The sequence below is a fragment of the Filicampus tigris genome, chromosome 9, assembly GCF_054856515.1.
Source record: "Filicampus tigris isolate MCC_2025a chromosome 9, RoL_Ftig_1.0, whole genome shotgun sequence".
Lineage (NCBI taxonomy): Eukaryota > Metazoa > Chordata > Actinopteri > Syngnathiformes > Syngnathidae > Filicampus > Filicampus tigris.
Genome location: NC_141225.1, coordinates 17,973,716 through 17,995,958, shown reverse-complemented (window position 1 = coordinate 17,995,958; position 22,243 = coordinate 17,973,716). Strand labels below are relative to the sequence as shown.

General features: G+C 42.8%; 1 protein-coding gene across 4 annotated transcripts in view; it reads left to right on the top strand.

Annotated features, from left to right (window-relative positions):
* The first annotated feature begins 1,043 nt into the window (after positions 1-1,043).
* LOC147142369 (calmodulin-binding transcription activator 1-like) overlaps positions 1,044-22,243 on the top strand; it is a 63,550-nt gene continuing 42,350 nt past the window's right edge. For all 4 annotated transcript variants that reach the window (XM_086040475.1, XM_086040474.1, XM_086040472.1 and 1 more), the window contains exons 1-3: positions 1,044-1,148; positions 3,043-3,138; positions 11,785-11,888. In XM_086040475.1, the coding sequence (XP_085896601.1) occupies positions 1,124-1,148; positions 3,043-3,138; positions 11,785-11,888 (225 nt within the window). In that variant the 5' untranslated portion in view covers positions 1,044-1,123. The remainder of the gene's footprint in view (positions 1,149-3,042; positions 3,139-11,784; positions 11,889-22,243) is intronic.

Sequence of the window (22,243 nt, the reverse complement as noted above, 5' to 3'; positions counted from 1 at the left end):
TTTATTCATAACTAAATAAATTGCTAAATATTAGAATTTTAGTCGTTTTAGCGCTATATAAGTGACAGCCCATTTACCATCAAGTTTGATTTAAAAAAAAAAATCCAATTTATGAGATTTCAATATTTGCATAGAATTCATGTAGTATGAAAAATGAATAATGGAGATCAGAGTTAGTTTTCCAGTAGGGACCTCTTAATTAATTCCTCCACCCATCCATTATCCCGCTTATCCTCACCATAGGGTCGCGGGCGTGCTTCGGGCAGTAGGCGGGGTACACCCTGAACTGGTTGCCAGCCAATCGCAAGGCAAACAGAGACAAACAAACATTGACTTCCTAATTATATTTAAAAAGTGAGTGTGATTTCATATTCTAAAGTTCAATTCTACTTAAATAAGGTTGGTTGAGTATTTTTGCCTGAGTCTATTAAATAAATAGCCAAAGAAAGTAGTGTAGTCTTTAGAAACTTTGTACCGATCTCCTGCTGCTTTTCATCACGTTTCCAGCTGACGGATGCTGCTCTAATGCGCATGCGCGCGGCCTGTGCAGGCGCGTGCGGAGCTGTCCTTTCAGCACCAATGACAGCGACTGCCTGCCCACGCGCATCTGCAAACTCTCTCCTCTCTCGTGGCTTCCCCCCACCCCGTTTCACTTCACTTGGAAAACGGCGAGAACGCAACCGCGGCTTGTGTGCAAGAGACAAAACGATGAAGCAGCGCTCGAGGAGGATGAGGAGGCTGTCAAGGTTGTCCTAGAATACAGACGTGGTGAAGTGACGTGATAGGGGCGGCAGGGGAAGAGAGGGGCGCGCGCGTGAACGTCAGTGGGCGGGGCATGCGGGAAGCGCCTCCATCGCGGATCCCCTCTGTCAATCACCGGCGCTTGAGCCAATCGTCCGGCCGGACGCGGCAGGCTTGCCCGCCCACCGCCGCCGAGCCAACTTCTCGGCCCCGCCCCCTCCTTGAGCTGTCCTCTCCGAGTGTGCACGCGCGTGCGCCACCCCCCCCCCCCACCTCGCGCCGCTCCCCACCCCGCTCCTACCACCAACACTAGGTCGAGTCGAAGAGGAGGAGGAGGAAGAGGAGGAGGAGGAGGAGGGATGAAGCGCGCGGCGGAGGGGAAATGGCTGCCGAAAACAAGCCGGAAGGTAAGACAGAAATATCGGTTTTAATTTAAGGTGGCGCCGTGTCGCTGTATTTGGCCTTCAGACGAGGCGACGACGGGACGCAGTGGGACCGACGAGGGAAGAGATAAGAGCCGGGCTTTCCCCTTTCTTGCTGTCCGTCCCGAAAACACGGAGGCAGGCTGGCTTGGTGCTGAAGCAGCGACAGCATAAATAACCGAGACAGAGTTACTGTGTGCTGTCGGCGGTGCTGGGATGCAGTCGAGCCTGAGTGCTTTCGAAGCGGTTTTAACGCGGAAAAGGATGAGGGGAGGATGAGAGTGGTTCACGCTGAAGGAATTCAGATGCTGCGCGCGTGCGCGAGAGCGCGCGTGCGCGTGTTTATGTGTCTCTCCTTAAAGTGTAATAGACCGCTGCATTTCAAATTCCTGACACACAACACTCAAGAGCTCTGTGTTATGTGTGTGTGCGTGCGCGTGTGGGCGTGCATGTGTGCGTGTGGGTGTGTGCGTGCGTGTGTGGGTGTGTGTGTGTGTGTGTGTGTTTATGTTTATAGCCATGTGTGGTTCTGGTTGCTTCACATGATCTGGTTGCATTTAGGTGGAGGCGAGAGAGCGGGTGTATGCGTGGTGTAGTATTTGTTTCAGTTTTAAGCAGTACTATTTGTTTCAAATTTTACTCCCCCTATTGAACTCTTGAGGTCATTATCACTCACAGCCACCATTTAATCCAGACTGTTATGCATTTGTTCATGCATTATTTAAGTGGCGGCAACGTTATCGCTATCTCGTCTCGTGGATTCTTTAATTTATGTTTTATTCAGTGTGTTTCATTTGATTTGTTTATATACCACCCCCCCCCCCCCCACCGGCAACCCCTCCACCACCCTTGTCAATGTTCAATGATTGCTTTCGTTCAAAGCCAACAAACATGTTACGCATGAGAAACACAGTTCCATTGCAGATTACATCGCAAAATGACATTCATACGGAAGTGTTGACTGGGGTATTATTCAACTATTAATTGGATAGGGTTGGTGAATGACAGAGACTCTCCACTAGGGAGCGATACCGGCAGGTATTTCTCCAAGGGGGGCAATTTTTAGCAACACACATGCGGTGTCATATATTTGCGAAGCCCATTTTTGTGCCACAGAGCACTTAAAGCCTATTTCACATATACACAATACGCACACGTGCAAGCGAGCGTGCAGTGAGTAGCCAGAAGCAGTGGGAAGGTCGTGGGTTGAGAGTCCCACTGCGTGAAAATACTTGAACTGAAAAGATGAAGCAGAAGGCCCATGGGCAGTTCAGCAGGCAGTGTACCACATAAATATAAAACCATCCCCCCTGCCCATATTGTGGCGACACGCACGCACACACTGCACGAGGATGCCTTTTGTCCACTGCCCCTCGGTGTTACATATAGGGAGGATGTTACAATTTACGAGCCCCGGCCGAGCTGAATGAAAGCCAAATGAATCACGGCGGCGAGGGCAGGAGACAGCCGTCCACTCGACCCATCCCGTGGCAGATGTGTGTGGCGCCGATCCGCAGAGCTCACCGGTGGGCATGCGAACAGCATCCACCATATAGCTCGGAAGACCCTCTCCCTGTGCACTGGTTGGACTAGTTTGTATCATAGCAACAGTGGTCAGGGAAACAGAAATGATGAGGGTGAGGAGAAACTAAAGCAGGGTACAAGTTAGTCACACGCGCGCACGCGCGCACACACAGATAGCATTTCAACTGTGGCCAATCGATCAGAGGATACAATTGATGCTCAGAGAATGGATCAGCCCACATTCATATCGGTCCGAGTTGGATTTGCGGGCTTAAGAGGAGGAAGAATGGCTTGAGGAGGAACAAATGCCAAGAGCGTCGCCTAAATATGTCTTTGTCTTTTTCTCTTTCTGCAGGACTGAAGAAGATTAGAAATCCAGAGCGAATGGTCAGGATTGCAGTTGGTTACACGGGACACACCCCTCCCAAGAGTGATGACACTGACGCCAACAGTAAGAGACACACAAACAAACGCCACACGCGCGTGTGTGTGTGTGTGCGCGCGTGTGTGTGTGTTCATTTAAGTGCCGTGCTCACATTTGTCTATAGCGCAGGGTAACTCTGGGAGCAAGTATAAAAGCTTTCTGGCAGAATGATGTGATGCAGGAACTAAGGTCTTGCTGTGAAACAGATCTCACACACACACACACACACAACAAATATACACTCTATCTCCATGTTTCACTGCTGAGGCGTCATGATAATTCAGCACTGTAACACTTCATGTTTATTCATGCATGCCAGTACAGTATTAGCGGCCACACACACACACACACACACACACACATTAAACTGCACGCTACCATGGAAAGTCACAGTAAAGGCAAGGCTCATTTCAGCTATTAGTAGTTTATTGTCAAACCTAATCTGTACACATGGCATTATGTATCTGTAATCCTCAACGGGCCTGCTTAAAGTCAGCACTGAGGCACGCTGAGTAGTCTCGGGTCGCTGCATGCTTGGGAATGTGTGTGACAGTGCGCTCTATGGATGGACTACTTATATGCGCAGTGATCATTTTGATTGGTTATTGATGAAAGATGACATTGGATGTGTGTGCGTTATCAGCGGCGGACAGACTGGAGGAAGGTGAACAGATGTAAGGACAAGCAGTCAGACTTGGCCGGGTTATTGATGGCTATCACACACACGCGCACACACACCCACACACACACACACACACACACCAACACCTACGCATGTTGCTGACACATGCACATAGAATAGAACAGGGGTGGGGAAACTCTCCATTTAAAAGCATTGGGAAAATTGTGTTTATGGGGGGGGGGGTCAGCGGGCGTAAACACAGAAACACACGCATGCAAATTCTTCCAAAAACACTGATAAATCCCCAATATGCATTTCCCACAAAAGCAGGGTTCGGCTAACTGAAAAAAAAAACCCATAAAAAAAATACAAATAAAACATGAAAAAAATTACATAATTTTAATATTAATAAAAATATTAAAAATATTATTAATTCGTGTTAAAAATAATAAGTATGTTCAATTGTTTTTCTTTTTTAATCTGTTACAAAGTGAATCCATGAAAATTTTTTTCCCCAAAAAGTTTTTTTTTTGTTATTGTTGAAAATTAATCGAGGAGCCACTCATAGCGTAGGCACGGGCCACATGTAGCCAGCGGGCCACCAGTTGCCCATCCCCGCTCTAAATTGTCCTTAACTCATTCACTGCCAGACATTTTCAGACCCTTTTTTACTCAAACGTTGGAAAAAAAATAGAAAAAAGAATATACATAAATTCCTGGGATTAAATGGCTGGACTGTGAAAAGATAAATAAATACGTCTTTGGCAGCGAATGAGTTCATTGTGAGATTGACAGGCGACCGGTCCAGGGAGTACCCCGCCTCTCGCCCCAAAAGTCAGCTGTGATAGGCTCCGCCTCACCTGCAACCCTAACGAGGATAAGCGCTATAGAAAATGGAGGGCTGGTTGGATGTCGGATAGGAGTTGAGGCTCGCTATCCCTGCCTCCTATCTGTTCTGTAGTCCCAGTTGGAGGATTACCGAAGGAAAAGTTTATCAGCAGAATGATAAAATTAGCATGCACGCCCATCTCTACCCCCCTCCCGCCTCATCTCTTCATCTCCCCCTTTTCTCTCTCCCCTGCATCCATCCTTCCCCCTACATCCTAACTCATCCCGTGCAGCCCCCCCCCGCCACCCCCGCCTTTCTTCTCTCTGCCCTCCTGCCTTCCCTCCCATCCCTCTAGCTGCTGCGCAATGAGCCTTTCTTTCTCTATGTCACATTAATTTTATCCCGAAAAGAGAGAGAGAGAGAGAGAGAGAGTGTGTGTGTGTGTGTGTGTTGGAGTGGGTATAAAAAATTTCCCCTGACGCATCCTAATATCAGAGGGGGGAAGCGTTAAGAGTAGCATTTGGAGCATCTCTCTTTACTGAGGAGAATTTTATAATTAACTGACAGCCTTCTCACAAGGGCATTGGCTTGTTTCTGTGTTAAATATGGAGATGGCAGTTTTATGAGGTAAAATATTCATTAGTCGCAGGCCTCACTTCTGTGTGATTTTGGTGTAAATCACAGCATTTGATCAGCTGCCGGAGCAATGTTTCACTTTGGTCAACACTTTTTGGCAAGCATGTGACTTAATACGCCGTTAGGTCCTCTTTTAGCCGTCTAGACGTGTCCCTTTTTTGACTGCTTTTCACTTGCATGTTAGACTAAAAGGGAGTAACGCTGTTACATTATTAATGTACTTTATATTATACAACATATAAAGTCAAACTCAAGCTGTTCTGTGATGCTCATTGACTTCCAGATTGCCAAAACAAATTTCCCATAGGAAATAATGTAAAGTGAAAGTATAGAGAGCACTGTATAATACAACCACATGAAACTAAAATAAACTAAAAAGTACTTACCCTTCGACGACAACCTGACATATGGAGATTTTACACACCCCTGTTCAATGCCAGTTATTTGCAATATTTCAACAAAAAAAAAATAGACCAACATGACTCATTTGGAAAACCTTCTCCCACTATTAACCACCCATTAACTTGCACAGCTCAATTGAATCTTTGTATCTTTTCAAGAGTGGATGTAAAAATAAAAAATTAAGATAATGGGCTTACGTTGTGTGCTCGTCACCTTTGAAACTGAGATTTGGCGAGCTGAGATTTTGTGAACTGTTCATAATTCCGTTCACCTTGCTTAGGCCACAATTCCAACTAAAGAAAAACATCTTAAAAGCATGATGCTGCCATCCATCACTGTGCTTCAATGTAGGGTTGGTGTTCTTTTTGGTGATGAATTGTGTTGCCGCAAAAACACAGCTCTTTGAATTTTGATCAAAATGTTCAACCTTTGCTTCATTGGACCATAACAAAATCCCCCATAGACGTGGGAAAATGTGTTATGGTCGAATCCAAGGCTCAACTTTTGGGCCATAGCTCCTAAAGTGGGAATTATGAACAGTTCAAAATAGCAGACACTGCTAGCATAAAAACTCAAGGCTTCTGCTAGAAAACAAACGTCCGGAAAAACTTACTAGAATAACCGTTCTTAGTTGAGGGGTAATCAGAGGTACTTTAAATGCTGGTGAATTCTGAAAACAGTCACATCCCAGTTAATATTTCAGTCGTTTATTTTTACTCCCCCTCTTGAAAGGATTTTTTTTTTCCCAATTGAGTTTTACAATAGGTCACATTATTGGTGCAAAATGCTTTGAAATTATTCGTATTGTTCCCATATTTTAATATAACAAAAACCTGGCATTTGAACAGGGGTGTGTAGAGTTTTCATGTCCACTATATTAATTGAGAGAGAACAGGGGGTTGCAGAGCAATACTGTCACCTAGTGGCAATTTATACGTGGAATTAATAATTGATTTTAAATGAATTGAATGGCAAAAATGGACTGCACAGTCAGAACCTTTCAAATGTGGTGGTAAGTTCCATTTCTGCTTATTATTTTTCCGTCCGTATCACCCATCATTGGCACCACTCTGAGGTGGCATCACAGAAAATGCAAAAAAATAAATACACAGAAGATTTGCCGACGTCTCGCGTGATGTAACGCATGATGAGGATTCGAACTTCAAGATATTTTTCTGGAACGTTTTGGTTGCTCTCCAAACAGCATGATATTACTATATTTAGAAGGCTGTTCTCGGCGTCCTGGGACACATAATTTCCCTGGGTAGCCAAAAACTTCAGAGAACTAAAGTTTTTTTTGCCACATGTCCCAGCATAGTACAGCTCCACCGAGGATCATTTGGAACAGATGGAAGGCGATTACCCACAGTACCCAGGCTGAATATTTTGAAACGGGGATGCATTGTGAGAAATAACACAACTCTTCAGGGTGTTAAAGCTCATCTGTAACGTCGGCCCTCTGTTGAGACGGGAGCAGTATCAGGAGGATGGGTTAATATGGCGATCGTGTCCATGAAGGTGTGCTTTGAAAGGGATTTCAGCACCAAGGTCACCGGTGGAAAAAAAAAAAAAAAAAAAAAAAGGCTCTGGGACAAATACTGTGATGCGTGTGCCTTGATTGGCAAGCACCGTGTGTGTTTGCATGTGTGCGCGCGTGGGTGTGTTTGTGTGCAGAATGGCTTTGTTTGATGTGGTGGTTCTGGTACATTTCAAAGGCGAGGCTCTGATGAGAATTCTTCAGAACAGCAGGGGGAGGGGGGGTTGGGGGGTTGGGGGTGGGGGGTGGGGGGTTATAGCCAGGAGAGGTGGGGTTTAAACGCTGATTGGCATTCATGGCAGAGAGGCTGGAGCGCTGCTAAAAAAGAAATTAGGCTTTAACTAAGCTGCACCATTCAGCTGTTTAACTAAGCTGCGGCGCCGTTCAGCTGTTTGAAATTCTGTCTTCTCAGGCCTTCTATTAATAAATGCATAATTGATTAGGGGCAGCATACGTGCTTGAACACACTTCCTCCCAACGTCAACACACATACAAGACAAGACCTCCCTCCTGTCCGGGAGCAGCGCTTATCTTCCTGTGCGTCTTTGTGTTGCTCCACCTCTTGTCCTTGCAAAATTGTGACTGTGTAAATATTTCCCTCCCCTGCTAAGTTTCTCTTTTCCCTCTCATTGGCTCACCCGGCCCCCCCAAAACCATCAACCCCCCGCCCCCCGTCGTCTTCTGCTCTGACTCCCTCACTCTTTTTCTCTCGTTCTGTCGTCTGCCCTCAGGTAGAGTATATAATTCCTATCTTCCCAGGGGAGTCATGAATGGACGCCCTCCACTCAAATGCTTATCAATAACCTTTGAGTGCAACGCTCTCTTTGATTCCAAGCGGCATATCTGTTGGATACACGCTCACAAATGGACACAGATACACTCGCGCATACACAGGGGCTCTATCTTTGAGAGGACATTTTCAACTGGGAGGTGATATTTTTCTGATGCACCGAGGGATTTTCTTTCTTTTTTTTTTTTTTTTTTTTTTTTTTGGTCCTCCGTCTTCTCAGTATTTCATTGCACCTCTGTTTTGACAACCTGCCCTTTGCAGCGGAGGTTTTGGTGTCACCATCGACTATGATTAGTGGCTGTGCGCTTATGGATCTCCCAAAAAGGGCAACAAATAACTTATATTGATATTTTGGCTCGTCACCTCACAGCAAGAAGGTTCTGGGTTTGATGTTGCTCCGGCTTCCTCCCACAGTCCTTCATGACCCATCCCCCAGAAAACAATCAAAATAGATGGATGGCTGGATGAACTTTTCCAAGATTTTTCAACTTGAATATAAATCTTCACCACTATCAATATTTGATGTATTAGTAACCGTCACCAGATGCTATATAGAGCACCCTAATCAATTGGTAGCTTCTGAGCACTTGAGACGACGGCGGGCAAGACTTGTTGGTTAGATTAACTTCCAGGGTGTGTAACGGTTGCCCTTACACAGTTCTCTTAATTTTTGTCCTGTTGAGTTTACGGCAGCAGGTTGTTTTAAAGTGGACATAAAACTTGGCTCTTGTAAAAAAACGTTTTTGTAATGTAAAATAAAAATAGACCGAGATAAAGCACCAGTGGGTTTTATTGCAGTGTTCAGTCTTCTTTGAAAACGAGTCTATCCGCATAGAACAGCTTGACTCGGCAATATTTGCCCAAATGTGCTTCAAAGTGGTTAGATGATGAGGGCCTCTGCTGTACACAGCCCATAGCCCCCGTTTTTTTTTTACAACTGGATTTAGGTCAATGCTCAAGGTTGATTTTAATGTATGCTTAAGGTAACGGCATGCTGAAATGTGGAATTCTTCTTCAGCCCTCTGCCAGACTTCTGTTTTGTGCCATATTCATGACATTTGGGAGTGTTTACTTGCACTAGCACATCAGAGGACCCCCTTAAAACTCTGTGCCATACCCACTGCCCATGAACAAATCTGTCATCTTTTGAGTAAATGCTTCACAAACTTAGGCCTGATGCATTAATTAAATTGGTCAACACATGTTGGTGCCAAGAAAGTTTCAACGGTTTTAAGGTGTTTTGATGCCACTGAATCCGAAAATGACATTGTTTTGTTTTGCTTTCTAAATGGCTGTGGTTTCTGATAAATCCCATATTTTTTTATTTAAAACAGTGCTAAAAATATGCGCATTTTGACATTGGTATTCTCTTTATGCTACAACTTTGATACGGCTGTAGCTGTCATTTCAAGCACGTCCACGCAGTAATCTTTCATTTTTTGATGTGATCGTGAAAGACGGCAATCGTTATCACGAGAGACCTTCTATATGAAAATCATGTTTTATGTGAAAATCAAGCAAAAATTCTGAAAATTAGGCAACGTAAAAACAGCTGACGTCAAAGCACAAGCGATGCTTTTAGCCATGATCATTGTACATTTCATAAACTGTCAAAGCACATGAAACATATTGTTGTGAAAGGCCTGGACTGGACCTTGACGGTTCCACCTGCAAGATTTTGTACAACTTTTGAGGTGTATTATTGTCTAGATGATTTGCCAAATTTCAAATTGTACAACCTTTGGACGTTTGGAGGTTCCGCTGTAATATCCATTTCACTGTGAGCGGGATTGACTCGAAATAAATTGCCGTGCCCATATTCACTTTTGACAATATGTTTTGGGCAGTCAAGAGAACATGTGGCACAGAGCCAGGCCACAGTTTGCTGCAATATGGCGATTAAGCCAATTCAAAAGTTTGCTCAGACAAGGCTTCGGGGGCGCTGTCAATACATGACTACTGTCTTTTGGTGGTTTATTTATGGAGTTAGCACATCACCATCATCATCATCATCATCATCATCGCCATCGTCGTCACTAAATTTACCAGATTTTCTTTCACTAGGATTAAATTTGCTCTCTAGTTCCTTTCGAAGACTGTCACAAAGCCTCCCCTCATGACCCAAAATACACTGTAGAGCTGCATTGCTATAAAACAGAGTGAGAGACACTCATGCAAATGTACGTGATTGTTTCCAACCAAATGAACTCACAATGTATTGGAGTGTATTTTCTTTTTGAAGAGCAGGTCCGTCAATGCGTCCCTCCGGAGAGGACACAAAGCAGGGCTGGGTTGATGAGGAAAAAGACTTCTCCAACAATCAGTTGATTGGAAAAAGATTTTATTAATACAGCTGATGTCAAAGAAGTTGTCCCACAAGTTGCCGTGCGCGCTCGTGCCCCTTCTCGCATCTCCTATTCAAACTAGGTTATTATTACATATGCGTCGGTTACCTCCAAATGGCTAATTCCTTTGTTCTCTCGCCTCAAAGTCTCCAGGGGAAATGAACTGCTCCCCTTGTCCTGTTGGTGTCACAAAGTCTGCCCAATCTCGCCCCCCCTGGGTTTTCTCACCTTGGGGAAGAATCAAATAAGACCAAGGAAGGTTTACAATGCTTACATAAATAGTCACCCGCCCTTGTGGGCCTCCTGTTCTCCCCCTTAGTCAGCAACAGCCGCGGATACTCTGCATTTTAAGATAAGAGCAATCGAACACTAACTGTATTAGTCTATCTTAAAATATACCTCATTATGATAATGGAGCTCCTCTGGAACCAAATCTGTATCGGTGTGGGCCTCAGATTTGATGCGCGCCGCTCCATTTCGAGTCCAAAATGAAGTATTCTGCCACTCCCTTATGTGCATTTCATGCTTTGACTTGGTAGCATGCCTATAAAATTAGCAATCTCGCCACACAATACAATACATCACAATAAACAACCCGCTAAATGAAAAGTAAAATGGTGGACATTCCAGTGGGCACAGCAATGTGTGTTTGTGTGTGTGTGTGTGTGTGTGTGTTCTCCTACAGTATTAATAAGGAAAGACTACCCCCCTCAGACATATTTTTCTCATTGATTATAGCTAACGTTTTGTAATTTGTCTTTCTCATAAATACAAAAAAAAGACATATCTCGGTATTATAATGGATTAACTCCTTTTAGCAAAGTCAGCTTCTTATGTACTTCAGATGCATGAACAAATGATTGTGCTAAATCGCATGCTTAAGATTGCTTAACGCTATTAAAACTACCATCCGGAAAGAGTCGGCTGTTATTTTATGCAACCTAACATTTTTTTTTTAACAGTGACCTGTATTGTATTTACAGCTCTTGAATGGATCAAAAGATAATTCGATTTAAACAAGTTTCAAGGATATCTGCTTATTGTGGATTGTTGTTCTCCTTTTTATATAAAATAAAACTCCTTCCATATTCCACAAACATGCATGGGGGGGAGAGATGGGCGCATTTCATTATTAGTGTAGTTTATTTCGAGCATGGCACAAGGTAAGATATAAATACAAAAAATATATAAGGAAAGTACTGAAGAAAAAAGAGCTTAAAAAAATCATTTGTGAAAATGAAGTTACAAAGAAAGAAGGTCCACCATACACCATCTTTCTAAGGACTCTAATTTGCCTATAGGTGTGAAGGCTTCAGCTCACCTGCGACTTTAATGAGGACAGAAAATGGTTGGATGGATGCTGACGTCGTTTTGCAATGCGCAGCTGTCATCCCGTTACGTTCCCCCCCCCTCCCCCTCTTCTTCATCCGAATAAATGCTGTGTGTTTGTCTTCTCTCGTAACTCTTAATCATCCATTGCTTTACCTTCGCCCTGCTCTCCCCTCGCTACAGGTGAGCCAGGCCAGTTGAAAATCTACCTTCCTAAGAAGCTACTAGAGTGTCTGCCCAAATGCTCCTCCCTGCCCAAGGAGCGCCATCGTTGGAACACTAACGAGGTGAGAATGTGACACGCTTGTGAGGGAAATATGCGTGACAGTGAGATGAACCCAGTGTTTTGGCTGGTGACTCATTTCGAGCTGAAGTCACCATGAGGGCTGGATGAAGAGGAGGTAAACAAACATGAGGGTAGTTTCTCATTATATAAACCTAAAAGTGTGACACGAGTGGAGAAAATAAACATACAAACTCAAGCCCCGCACTAAAACGGAACGGATTTTGGCGTACGATGTTAGCTTTGTAACCCCAACGGGGTTGGCAGATACTGTACAAAGAGCACAGACGCTTTTGGGTTCGACGCTTACGGTAGTTCCACTTGCACTGTACCTGCTCGGCCTGGCATGGATTTATTCACTGTTGATGCTTTTCCATTGACAAAACCAGCTACTATTTTTAGCAGTACTAATTAGTCCTGTACAGTCATTATCAAAGTGTTCTCCCTTCAGTGGTATGTGGAAAATTATGTTTGTGCATATACAATGTGCAATACTTTTTATTCCATCGTTATATTTAAGTGCAGTTTTTTCAGATATTTAAGTGCAGAGTTAAAGTCCCATCTGCAAAATGTTACTATGCTATACTATACTATAAAATTAAATGAACACTTAGGCTTAACTATGCAGGTAGCATTTTAATGTTGGTCATGATGGTGGTACTTGGAGAGTGTTTTTGGAGGTGATATTTGGTTTGAAAGATTTGAGAACCACAGGTATAGAAGATAAACAAAAATAAATCAAATATACACATTAATGTTAAGGCAGAATGATAATGGTAAAAATCTCAACTTCATGTGTGGAGTTTGCATATTCTCCCTGTGCTTGCAAGTTTTTTTTGTGTTTTTTTTTCTTCACCTTTCGAATATATGGACATAAGTGAGTGTGTGAACCTGAGTGTAAATTTGTATTTATTTTTTGGGTCTATATGTGCCTTGCAATTGGCTGCCAGGGTTGTACCCTTCCCCTTAGCCAAAGTCAGCTGCTCCAGCTCATCTGCGACCCTTATGAGGACAAGCGCTATAGAAAATGGATGGATGGATGCTAACGTTGGCTTACCCTGTCACTGTGCCAAGTGTTATTACCCCACAGTCTCCACTTTGCTGCAGCGGTCAGTTTCCTTGCTGCTCGTAGCCTCCGCTTGAATTATCGTTGTCTCTTGAAGTAAACACAGAATACCCTCGTTCTCCTTGGTTGACGCTAGTGTGTCTCGTTCTGACTCCAAACCGAGACGTGTAGAGCTGAGCCAAGCTGTGCAGTGCCAATTTTCATCCGTGGCTTTTCTATCCTGCAGATGGAATGAACTATGGGTCAGTCGAAGGGGAAAAAAAACAAAAAACGTTATTCCAACATTGTTACTAGGCAACCGTAGACGCTGTTAAAGGCATGCTATTTTGGGCTCTTTTTTTTGTATGCCTTGTGTGTAAACGGTGGCTTAGATACTGTGTGTAATTTTGCCGACAAAACAAAAGGAAGACCGAACAATGAAAAGCTCTGTGTGATGAGTAAACAACAAAAGCAGTGACCATGCACCTTGAGAATTTGATCATCATGAGTTATTTTTTTCACACCTCATTAGTCAGCTACAAATGTGTGAATTCTGTGTAGAGTAAATAGGACAGAGCTTCCCCAGATCTTATACCAGTGAAGGATACAGACACTAATGTGAGTCCCGTTAACTGTCAAACTAAAGTTTCAGCCCGCATACCAAACTGGATTTTAGAGTTTTATGCAATGCAGCCTTTCTTAACGATACATTTATTACAACCGATATTTTGCTCTACTAAATTGCAATACTATTTTCATTTTGTCATACAGTCTATGTATTAATTGGCCATAAAAAAAAAACTCCCTATTTTGTGAAATCACCTCATTGTCATCAACATCAATGTCCATCTTGAATGGGCATTTGATAACATTTATTTGATCAACTGTGATGACCAATTAATGGATTATTTGTGCTTTTAAAAGCGTAATTCATTCTTCATTCGTCAATCCTTAATTGCTGATGCCTTGATGTTCGTCTGAACACAAACTAGCTGGGACTGAATCGACAACATCTCTGCTGGTTGCAGCCAGGTGGAGTATTTCATTTTCCCCAATTGCTTTAAGACATGCTTAATCGACATTCTAAATGATCAATTAATCTACAATCAATTACTTTGATCGTCCCTTGACCAAATACTGAAAGGAAGGAAGAAGTAGGGTACAAGTCTGGGTAAAAGGAAATCTCCTATGCAGGCCTAATGGATTTTCCAATTATAGAACATGGGGTGATTTCATACCAGAAAGTCCAACTTTTTTGCTTCCTGAGCCACTTGCTTTATGCAACTTTTACTAGAATGACTGGGGCGCCTCTCTGATGCTAATTCCAGTTCTCATTATGCATCCATGGATTCTATCAGCATTTGAAATTTACACCAGGGGGCAATAATATACTCGACTTAATATACACAAATATCAAGAACGCCTACAGAGCCATTTCCCTACCCCACATGGGCAACCCTGACCACCTATACTGTTCTCCTAATAAGAAAGTTTTGTTCAAAGTTTTGCTCTTTTAATAGGTGGCGTGCGCTTTTTCCAGCCTCGTGTAACCTTAAACGGGGCATCACTAATAATTAGCATCTTCACAGACTTGCATTTTGCGACACAATATAGCTGTTAGCTAAAAAAAAATAAAAAAAAATCGAATGGGTGAAAATGGATCTCATGTATCACCAGTAGTGTCTTTTGTATGCGTCGCAGCGCTCGACACCGGCGGTTTGCGACATCCATGGCGATGCGGTTGGCCTCTGTCGGGACATTTTCTTCATGTGCAGGCTGAGCACTCCATTATGGATGAGTGTTTGTGTGTTTGTGTTATTGATTACCAAGTCCAGCATTATTATGCAATGCAAAGCTGATTTAGCTTGTGGTTTTTCTCTGAGGAAAGTCATTACACTTCTCATGCAATCCATCTCAATGAAGGTCATACTGTGAGTTAAGCAACAACGCCGAATGAACAGTGGGCTCACGTGAATAGTGTATGCGTGCGTGTGCGTGCGTGTGTGTCAGTGGGTTTGTATTTGAGATACAGCATGAATGCTACTGGTTAAGTTAAAGCAGCGCCAATCAGAGCACCCCCTCCCGTATATATATATATATATATATATATATATATATATATATATATATATATGTATATATATATATATATATATATATATATGCATATATATATACTTTGGATATAAAATCTAATATAATAATATACTAAAATGTCATATACATATATATATATATATATATATATATATATATATATATATATATATATATATATATATATATATATATATACATATATATACACCCAACTCACCATTGAGTCCTCTCCATTAGAGCCTGACATTTTTGGGAATACTCATGGGACAGAAACCAATTACAAAATTCATCATGTGACTGGGCCACGTCGAGAGAAATGTCAGGAGGAAGAGGCAGCTTTGGAATCATAACAATGAGGGCAGTTTTGATTTAAAAACAATAATATTAACAAAGACAATTTGCAATGGCGGGCATTGTGTTTTCATTGACATCCAGTTATTTTTCTGCTCCGCTAACTGGTTGCAAGCAGCCACCGGGGCAGCGTATGACGTATTTGGATTGATGACACATGGTGCTGTGCCAACATGGTGGCCATATGGTGGGAATAAAAAGCTGTGCACAACACAAAGTAATCGAAGACAAGACTGGTGATAACATCACATCAAAACAATTGCATCGCCTGAAGGGGGGTGGAATTATTCTGTCATGGGATTGGAATGAGACAGGTGTATTTTTGAGCAAGCCGGTTGTGTACAGCCGAGAATTTACACTCCTGCGTCACCGTCTTCTCTATCAACATCTCTCATTGCCTCTCCTTCCGCTCTCTCTCTCTCTCTCTCTCTCTCTCTGCTGAGAAGGCACAGGCTCAGTTCAGGGGGAGGTTCGGTGTCCCTCAGTGAATTCCTTCAAAGCTCTTCTTCCAACCAGGCAAAGTTTGCTACATATTTAAAGACACCATTGTGTCTTGCGCTTCTCGTGCACGGTGCCTTCATTGGTCTAGCTGTGTGAGCGAGGATTGCTCCTCATGTACTGTTGTGCATGTTTCAGCGTGTTCGCCTCACCTGTGCACAGCTCTGGATGATTGAGCCGGATTATGTTGTTGCTGCTGCTGCAACAAAAACAGATTTTCTTGACTGTTTTTCTCCACACTCGTTTTGTGCAACGTATGGAAATCGGGTTAGGGTAGCAGCGACATTAGGCACTCCTAGTAAGCATTAGATTGGAAGGGAGTGCCAATTAGACTCTAATCATATCCAATAAAAGAAATTCATCTAATTGTGCCTTAACAGAGGTAACAGCGTTCCGTTTTGATTGACGCAGTCAGTCAGAGAGGTATTCATTCATTCATATGTATTTATTGTTGCAGTCGGTGTCAATCAAAATGTATTTGCCTTCACTTTATAAAGGCATAATATTTGAATCCGATTTTACAGGATGTACTGTAATTGATGGTGTAGTGGTTCATTCCCATGATGTGTGGTTTCAGTTCCCACTCAGTGATGGGGTGAATGTGAGTGTGAATGGTCTCGCTATGTGCCCTTTGACCGACTGACTTGTGGCGAGCACTCCATCGTGTAGTTTGCCTTTTGCCCTGCAGTCGGCTGGAACAGGCTCAAGCTCACCTTTGACCCCGTCTAGGATAACCGGTACTTGGAATGGATGGGTAGATGGACTTCATATGAGAGCAACAGGGTGGTGTAGTCATTAGCACATCTGCCTCCCAGGTGACAGGTCTCAGATTGAAATCTCAGCTCAGGCTCCTACCATATGCGTGTTGGGTTCGGACTCTAAATTAGAGGTACTCAAATGCAGATCTTAAAGGGCCACGAATCATTTTCGCAATGAGTCAATAGTCCATTTATTGACTTCAGTCAGGCCACATGCGATAATATTGTAATATCGCAAACAAAAGCGTCCTTTTCATTAAAAAAAAAAAAAAAAAATACCGGTAAATAAAATGTCATTTTCATTTTGACGTTAAAATAATTATTTAAATAATTAAAATTTACAAGTAAATAAAATCCAAATCCAAAACAAATATATAAGTAGGTGGTCAAAAGAATACTTTTCCTTTTGATTCCTCAACACAAACAACCACAAGAAAGAAGGAAAAATGAATCTCTCTGCTATTATTCAGGGGCTTCACACTTCAAGTGTGTCCCTTTTTTCATTGTCCACTTTTTTTTTAGCGGCGAACTTGGAACATGCCATTTTCGTACAATCTAGGCTCCTATCACCGGCAAAATCGCAACGGGTGAACTTCTGTAAAAATGTGAAATTTAAAAATTGCACTGTAGCAATGAACTCTTGAACTATCAGTCTGTGTGGTGGAGATATGCTCCTCTGTTGCTAGTTCAGGTAAGTAGGGTTGTCGTCGCGTCAGTGTGTCGGGCCAGAACGCCACTTGAGGCCAGACTTAGAGGAAAGATGGTAATATATTCACTGAGGTAGATATGTGGGTTTTTCTGCTTTATTTGGGTTCTGAAAACAATTCCTCTCTCTTTGTGCGCGTATGTTTGTGTGTGTCTTTCTGTGTTTTGTAAGAGAAAAACAAAAAACAGACAGATTAGTAAGTCAAACCAAACATAGGATAATGCATCTAAAAAAAACACTTTCTGTATTATGCTCATATTCCGAGAGAAAAGTGCACCACAATCATTGGCGGATTGCTGCTGACTTAGTGATCGATAGATGGTAAATTTCACTAATTAACATGATATAATCCACTTGACACATTGTGGTGCTATGTGTACGGCTAATGCTAACTAAACACTTACAGTATAGTTGTGTATCGCTACTCACTTTGTTATTGACACACACAACTGAACGAAATTTACAATGCGGCACACACATTACCGAGTGCTTCCATCCACCGTCACATGACGTCACCGCGCAGTCACAAGTCATGTGAACTTGATTGCTCGAATGACAAATCCACACAAAATTAATAAATAGGGAACCTCAATTTTAGAGATGAACACATTTCCCCTAAAAATAAATGCCTTTGGCCTTTTCTATAGGCTGTTTGTGAATGATTGGCATGGATGTATGCACGTGCTGCTGAGTCCGACCCAATTAAAACACATGGTGAAGCAATAACAGCGGCAAAGCGGTGGCCGCTAGGCCTGCGCTCTGAATGATCTGTCAGGAAGAACGTGAGTTTGAATTATTTGTTGGATCACCCGCAGCTTGACCCTAAGGAGGAAAAGCGTTATTAAAAATGAATGGATGGATTTTGCAGGTGTACCTAATGAAGTGGCCCTCAGGTGCGTACGTCCCACGTGAGTCTTGACCGAGCCGGCAACGATTCATTCCGAACAGATGCTGCTCATCAGGGTTAGTATAAAAAAAAAAAAAAAAAAAAAAAAAAAGAAGCCCATTACCAATGCGGCGTACGTATGCCGATGTATAGCATCGAACATAATTTGTATGGCGTGTCATCACCCTCTGTTTTGGTGCAGATCTACATGCTCTTTATTAATGACTCCGCCCGAGAAGTGGAATATGATTTCCCTGGTTCCTGTGTGCGCACGCGTGTGTAGGAAAAGAGATTACCATTCGGATCTCACGCCTCTGACAGAGCTGCGCCCGAGTCATGCAATCATCAGATTATGTCCTTATTCTCACCTTTTCCTTGGCGTGCGCACGCTTCGCAGTGTGTGTGAGGTATCTGTGTGTTTGTGCGCATTTGTTTCTTCGCTCGTGCGCGCGATGCCATATGATCCTCTGATCTCTGTTTTGTCACGCATGGCTCCCCCTGACACCTTGGCCTCCCACAAGCACTGAGCTGAAACCCCCGTTCGTTTTGACTCGGTCCGCTCCTCCTTCTGCTCTCTGTCCTTTTGCCTCTCCTCCTTCTCTTGCCTCCCTCACTCTCTCTCTTTTGTGTATCTACTGATGTGTGAAATTATTCTGGGATGGAGGGATGGATTCCTCCCCAAAGGGCTGAGTGGAGGCGTGAGCCTTTTGTTCAATAATAGATTGGGGGTGTATGTGTATCTGTCCGTGGTAATAGACTATAGACTAGTTTTAGATAACAAACCATACTCAGGTGGACAGATGATAGTAAAGACTTTTTTTCCATCCGCAGGGAATAACTTGTTCGATTGCAGTAAATCGGTTGTTGAGTTAAGTTTCAGAATAAGCTCGCCAAACTTTTTTAATACTGACACACACGATCCTTTCTTGGGTTATGAACGTAAAGCTACTACCCACTTCATGAATCAAACATTAAAATGAATATGTAACTACTGTATGTAGTATAGTGCCTTTATCATTGCCACGATTTCATATTCATGTTCTGTTAACACTAACATTTGTTATTGTTCAGAGTTATGAGCAATTTCTTTTGCCCCACAGCAAAAAAGATTGCATTTTATTACTCTATTTTGACATAATACCAACATGTTTCATTTGTGTTGGGCACATTTTTGGAGTTAGTAAATGCATGTGTCTGATTCCTGCTATTGATTTATCATCGCAGCTGAAAAGTAATTTGTACCTTACAATTCTAGTTGGAGCATTGCGTTGTTCCTTGCTGCTGTGGAGAAACCAGCGATTATAATGTAATATGGTGGAAAGACAAAACTCATTTGTGATGTATTTTAATTTTCAAAAAAAAATATTCCCCGTAGGAAATCATGAACATTTTAATTCCAGAGTCCAAATGTTGCTAATTTAAAACCTCTATTAACTTTACAGGGAATATTTTAACCGTTATAAAGTACAAATGTAAATAAACTATAAATGTAACTACTCACTCTTTAACGGTATGTGATTGACACGTAGCATTAAAGTAGTATGGCTGTCGTAACGGTGCAAAAACACAAAAACAATCAATTGTGCCCTCATCATTATCTCTGACATCATGCGCTGGACTTGGTAAAACAGGCAAAGAGCGGATTGCCTTGTGCTAGGGAGGTGAACTCATTCCATGAACTCATTCACTGACAGATCATTTCAGACCCTCTTTTACCCTAATGTTTGAAAAAAATTGAAAAAATGTCAATAAGTTCCTGGGAGTGAATGGCTGGACTGTGAAAAGACAAGTAAATTCGTCAATGTCAGTGGATGAGTTAAGGGCTTTCATTTTTTGTGAGCGGCGCGCCGAGCTGCTGTAAATCTACGCAAAGGCAGGTTAAACCGGGTGTTGCTCATTTTCCAGACACGCACAAGCCGGCGCATTTAAAAAAAGGGCAGGTTGTGCCATTGTGGGTGTGAACACAGCCGACTGCATTTTCCGCCAATCGAAGTGGCTCCTCTTACTCCATTTGAATGTGGCACACACATTTCGCATGGGGATATTGTTGCAGCGATCCATGCTTGATTTGAGTATTGTCACCGCTCTTTGTCGGTGTGGCAACAGACTACATAAGTGGGTGTCCTCATTAAATACAGAATGAGCTGCTGGTGACTTAATTATGTCAGCGGACCACTTGTATCTCTTCTTCCTACATTTCTAATACCCTTCAAGGATCAAAAGATACGCTGAAGAGATTCACCAAAGTCATGCGACATGATGTTTTGTGCGACCTTTTGGCAACGCTTTGAATAGTGTTGAATTGTCCAACCTTAAAAATAAACTAAAATAAAATGTGGGAGTGGTCACATAAAAAGGCACACAAAGACAAAGATTAGAAATAACCATCCGCCAAAATGATAATGACGAAATAACATTTATCAGTGTTCCACAATTTTTCTACTCGACACCTCACTACGAAAGTGGAGAAACAAAGCGTTATTTGGTAGTAAATGACTTGAAATGAAAGATTCATCGTTTCATTGGTGAACATTTGCGATGTTATCAGGATACATTGGTCGCTGCGAGATGAAGTGGAGAGCGCTTTCCCTGTGTCTCGCCATGGGTGACACCGACATGATTGCTTGAATGAGAAGATCAAACGGCATATATATTTAAGACTACTGCCCCGTTTATCGCGTGTGTTGCTACGGCAACCGCGTGCGTGCGTGCGCGTGTGTAGCTGTGCTAATGGTGTGATCGATGGTGCGAGTGTGACACAAATGGAGTCCATGATTGCGCAGTACATCGGAAGTGATAAGCGAGACATCTGGCCGACAAACGTGATTGTAATGCCCGGCGCGTACTACACATAAAAAAAAGAAAAACAGCTGATGAAGAACAAAAGCAGTGTTTGTAAGCATCGCGCGCCTTTGTCCACTTTAGGCTCCGAGCTTATGAACCAGCCCGAAACTGAGTGTGTGTGTGGCTATGAGGGTCAAAGTTGAATAGTTCATTTTTGTCATCGCTGTTGTTCGTAAGCCATTAAAACGACAGCTCGAATTAAATATACATTCATTGTATTGCCTTTGCAGAGATACGTTCTATTCTCCTCACATAGGTAATACATGGCAGGGGATATGTCTCGGAAATAATTTACACCAGAGGGATGATATTAAATGTCAGCTAGCAGACTGTGGAAAACTGCTACGGATCCATTATGGAAACTCAGAATGATACCGGGGAGCAGACAGGCAGTTTTCGGGGCCTCTGCTGTTTTGAAGGGTGTCCTTGATTTATGACTTTGATGCGAGACTTGCTAATGTCCAACTCACTCTGGCACGAGGCCGCGAGAAGCTGACACACTCCATTTTGTCAGCCGTGTCGGAGCCAAGATAAAAGAAGCGCGCTTTTTTGGAAACTTACAGAATTGTTCATTTTTAGAATAAAATGGATGTGGCGTTCGTGCACTGGTAGGATTTGATAGTATTGCTGTCAGTGCACAAATGTATGCGTGTGCGCGTGTGTGTGTGTGTTTGTTTCCCAGAGCATGCCCATGGCGCCAACCTCTCCAGTTGACATTGAGAACTCTGCTGTTACCGTTTACCAGTGTAAAGCACAATTTAATGAGAGGGCATAGGAGCCAAAACACTGACATGCAAACACACACATGCTCAAGTGACTTCACACCAACGCACATGCGCGCACACGCAGCCTATGTAGAAAACCACCGCGTGGTTCTCAGCTCCTTATGTTGATTCCTATTCTTTTGTTTTGAATCATTCCTCTGTCTTTTAGGTTGAGAAATATATTATGTTTGGAGAGCGCCAAGTTATAATCACTAATTAGTCCTCCAGGCTCTCCGACTCCCTCTTCTTAGTCTGTATCTCTCCATCTATTGCTCTCTCCCTCTCTCTCTCTCTCGCTCTCTCTCTGAGTCACACATAGCCCAATTAACACCCAGCGTCAGCTTGTGTCTGTTTTGACTTTCTATTTCTCCTCCAACTTCAAACATTGCCTCTGCCCCGCTGACCCG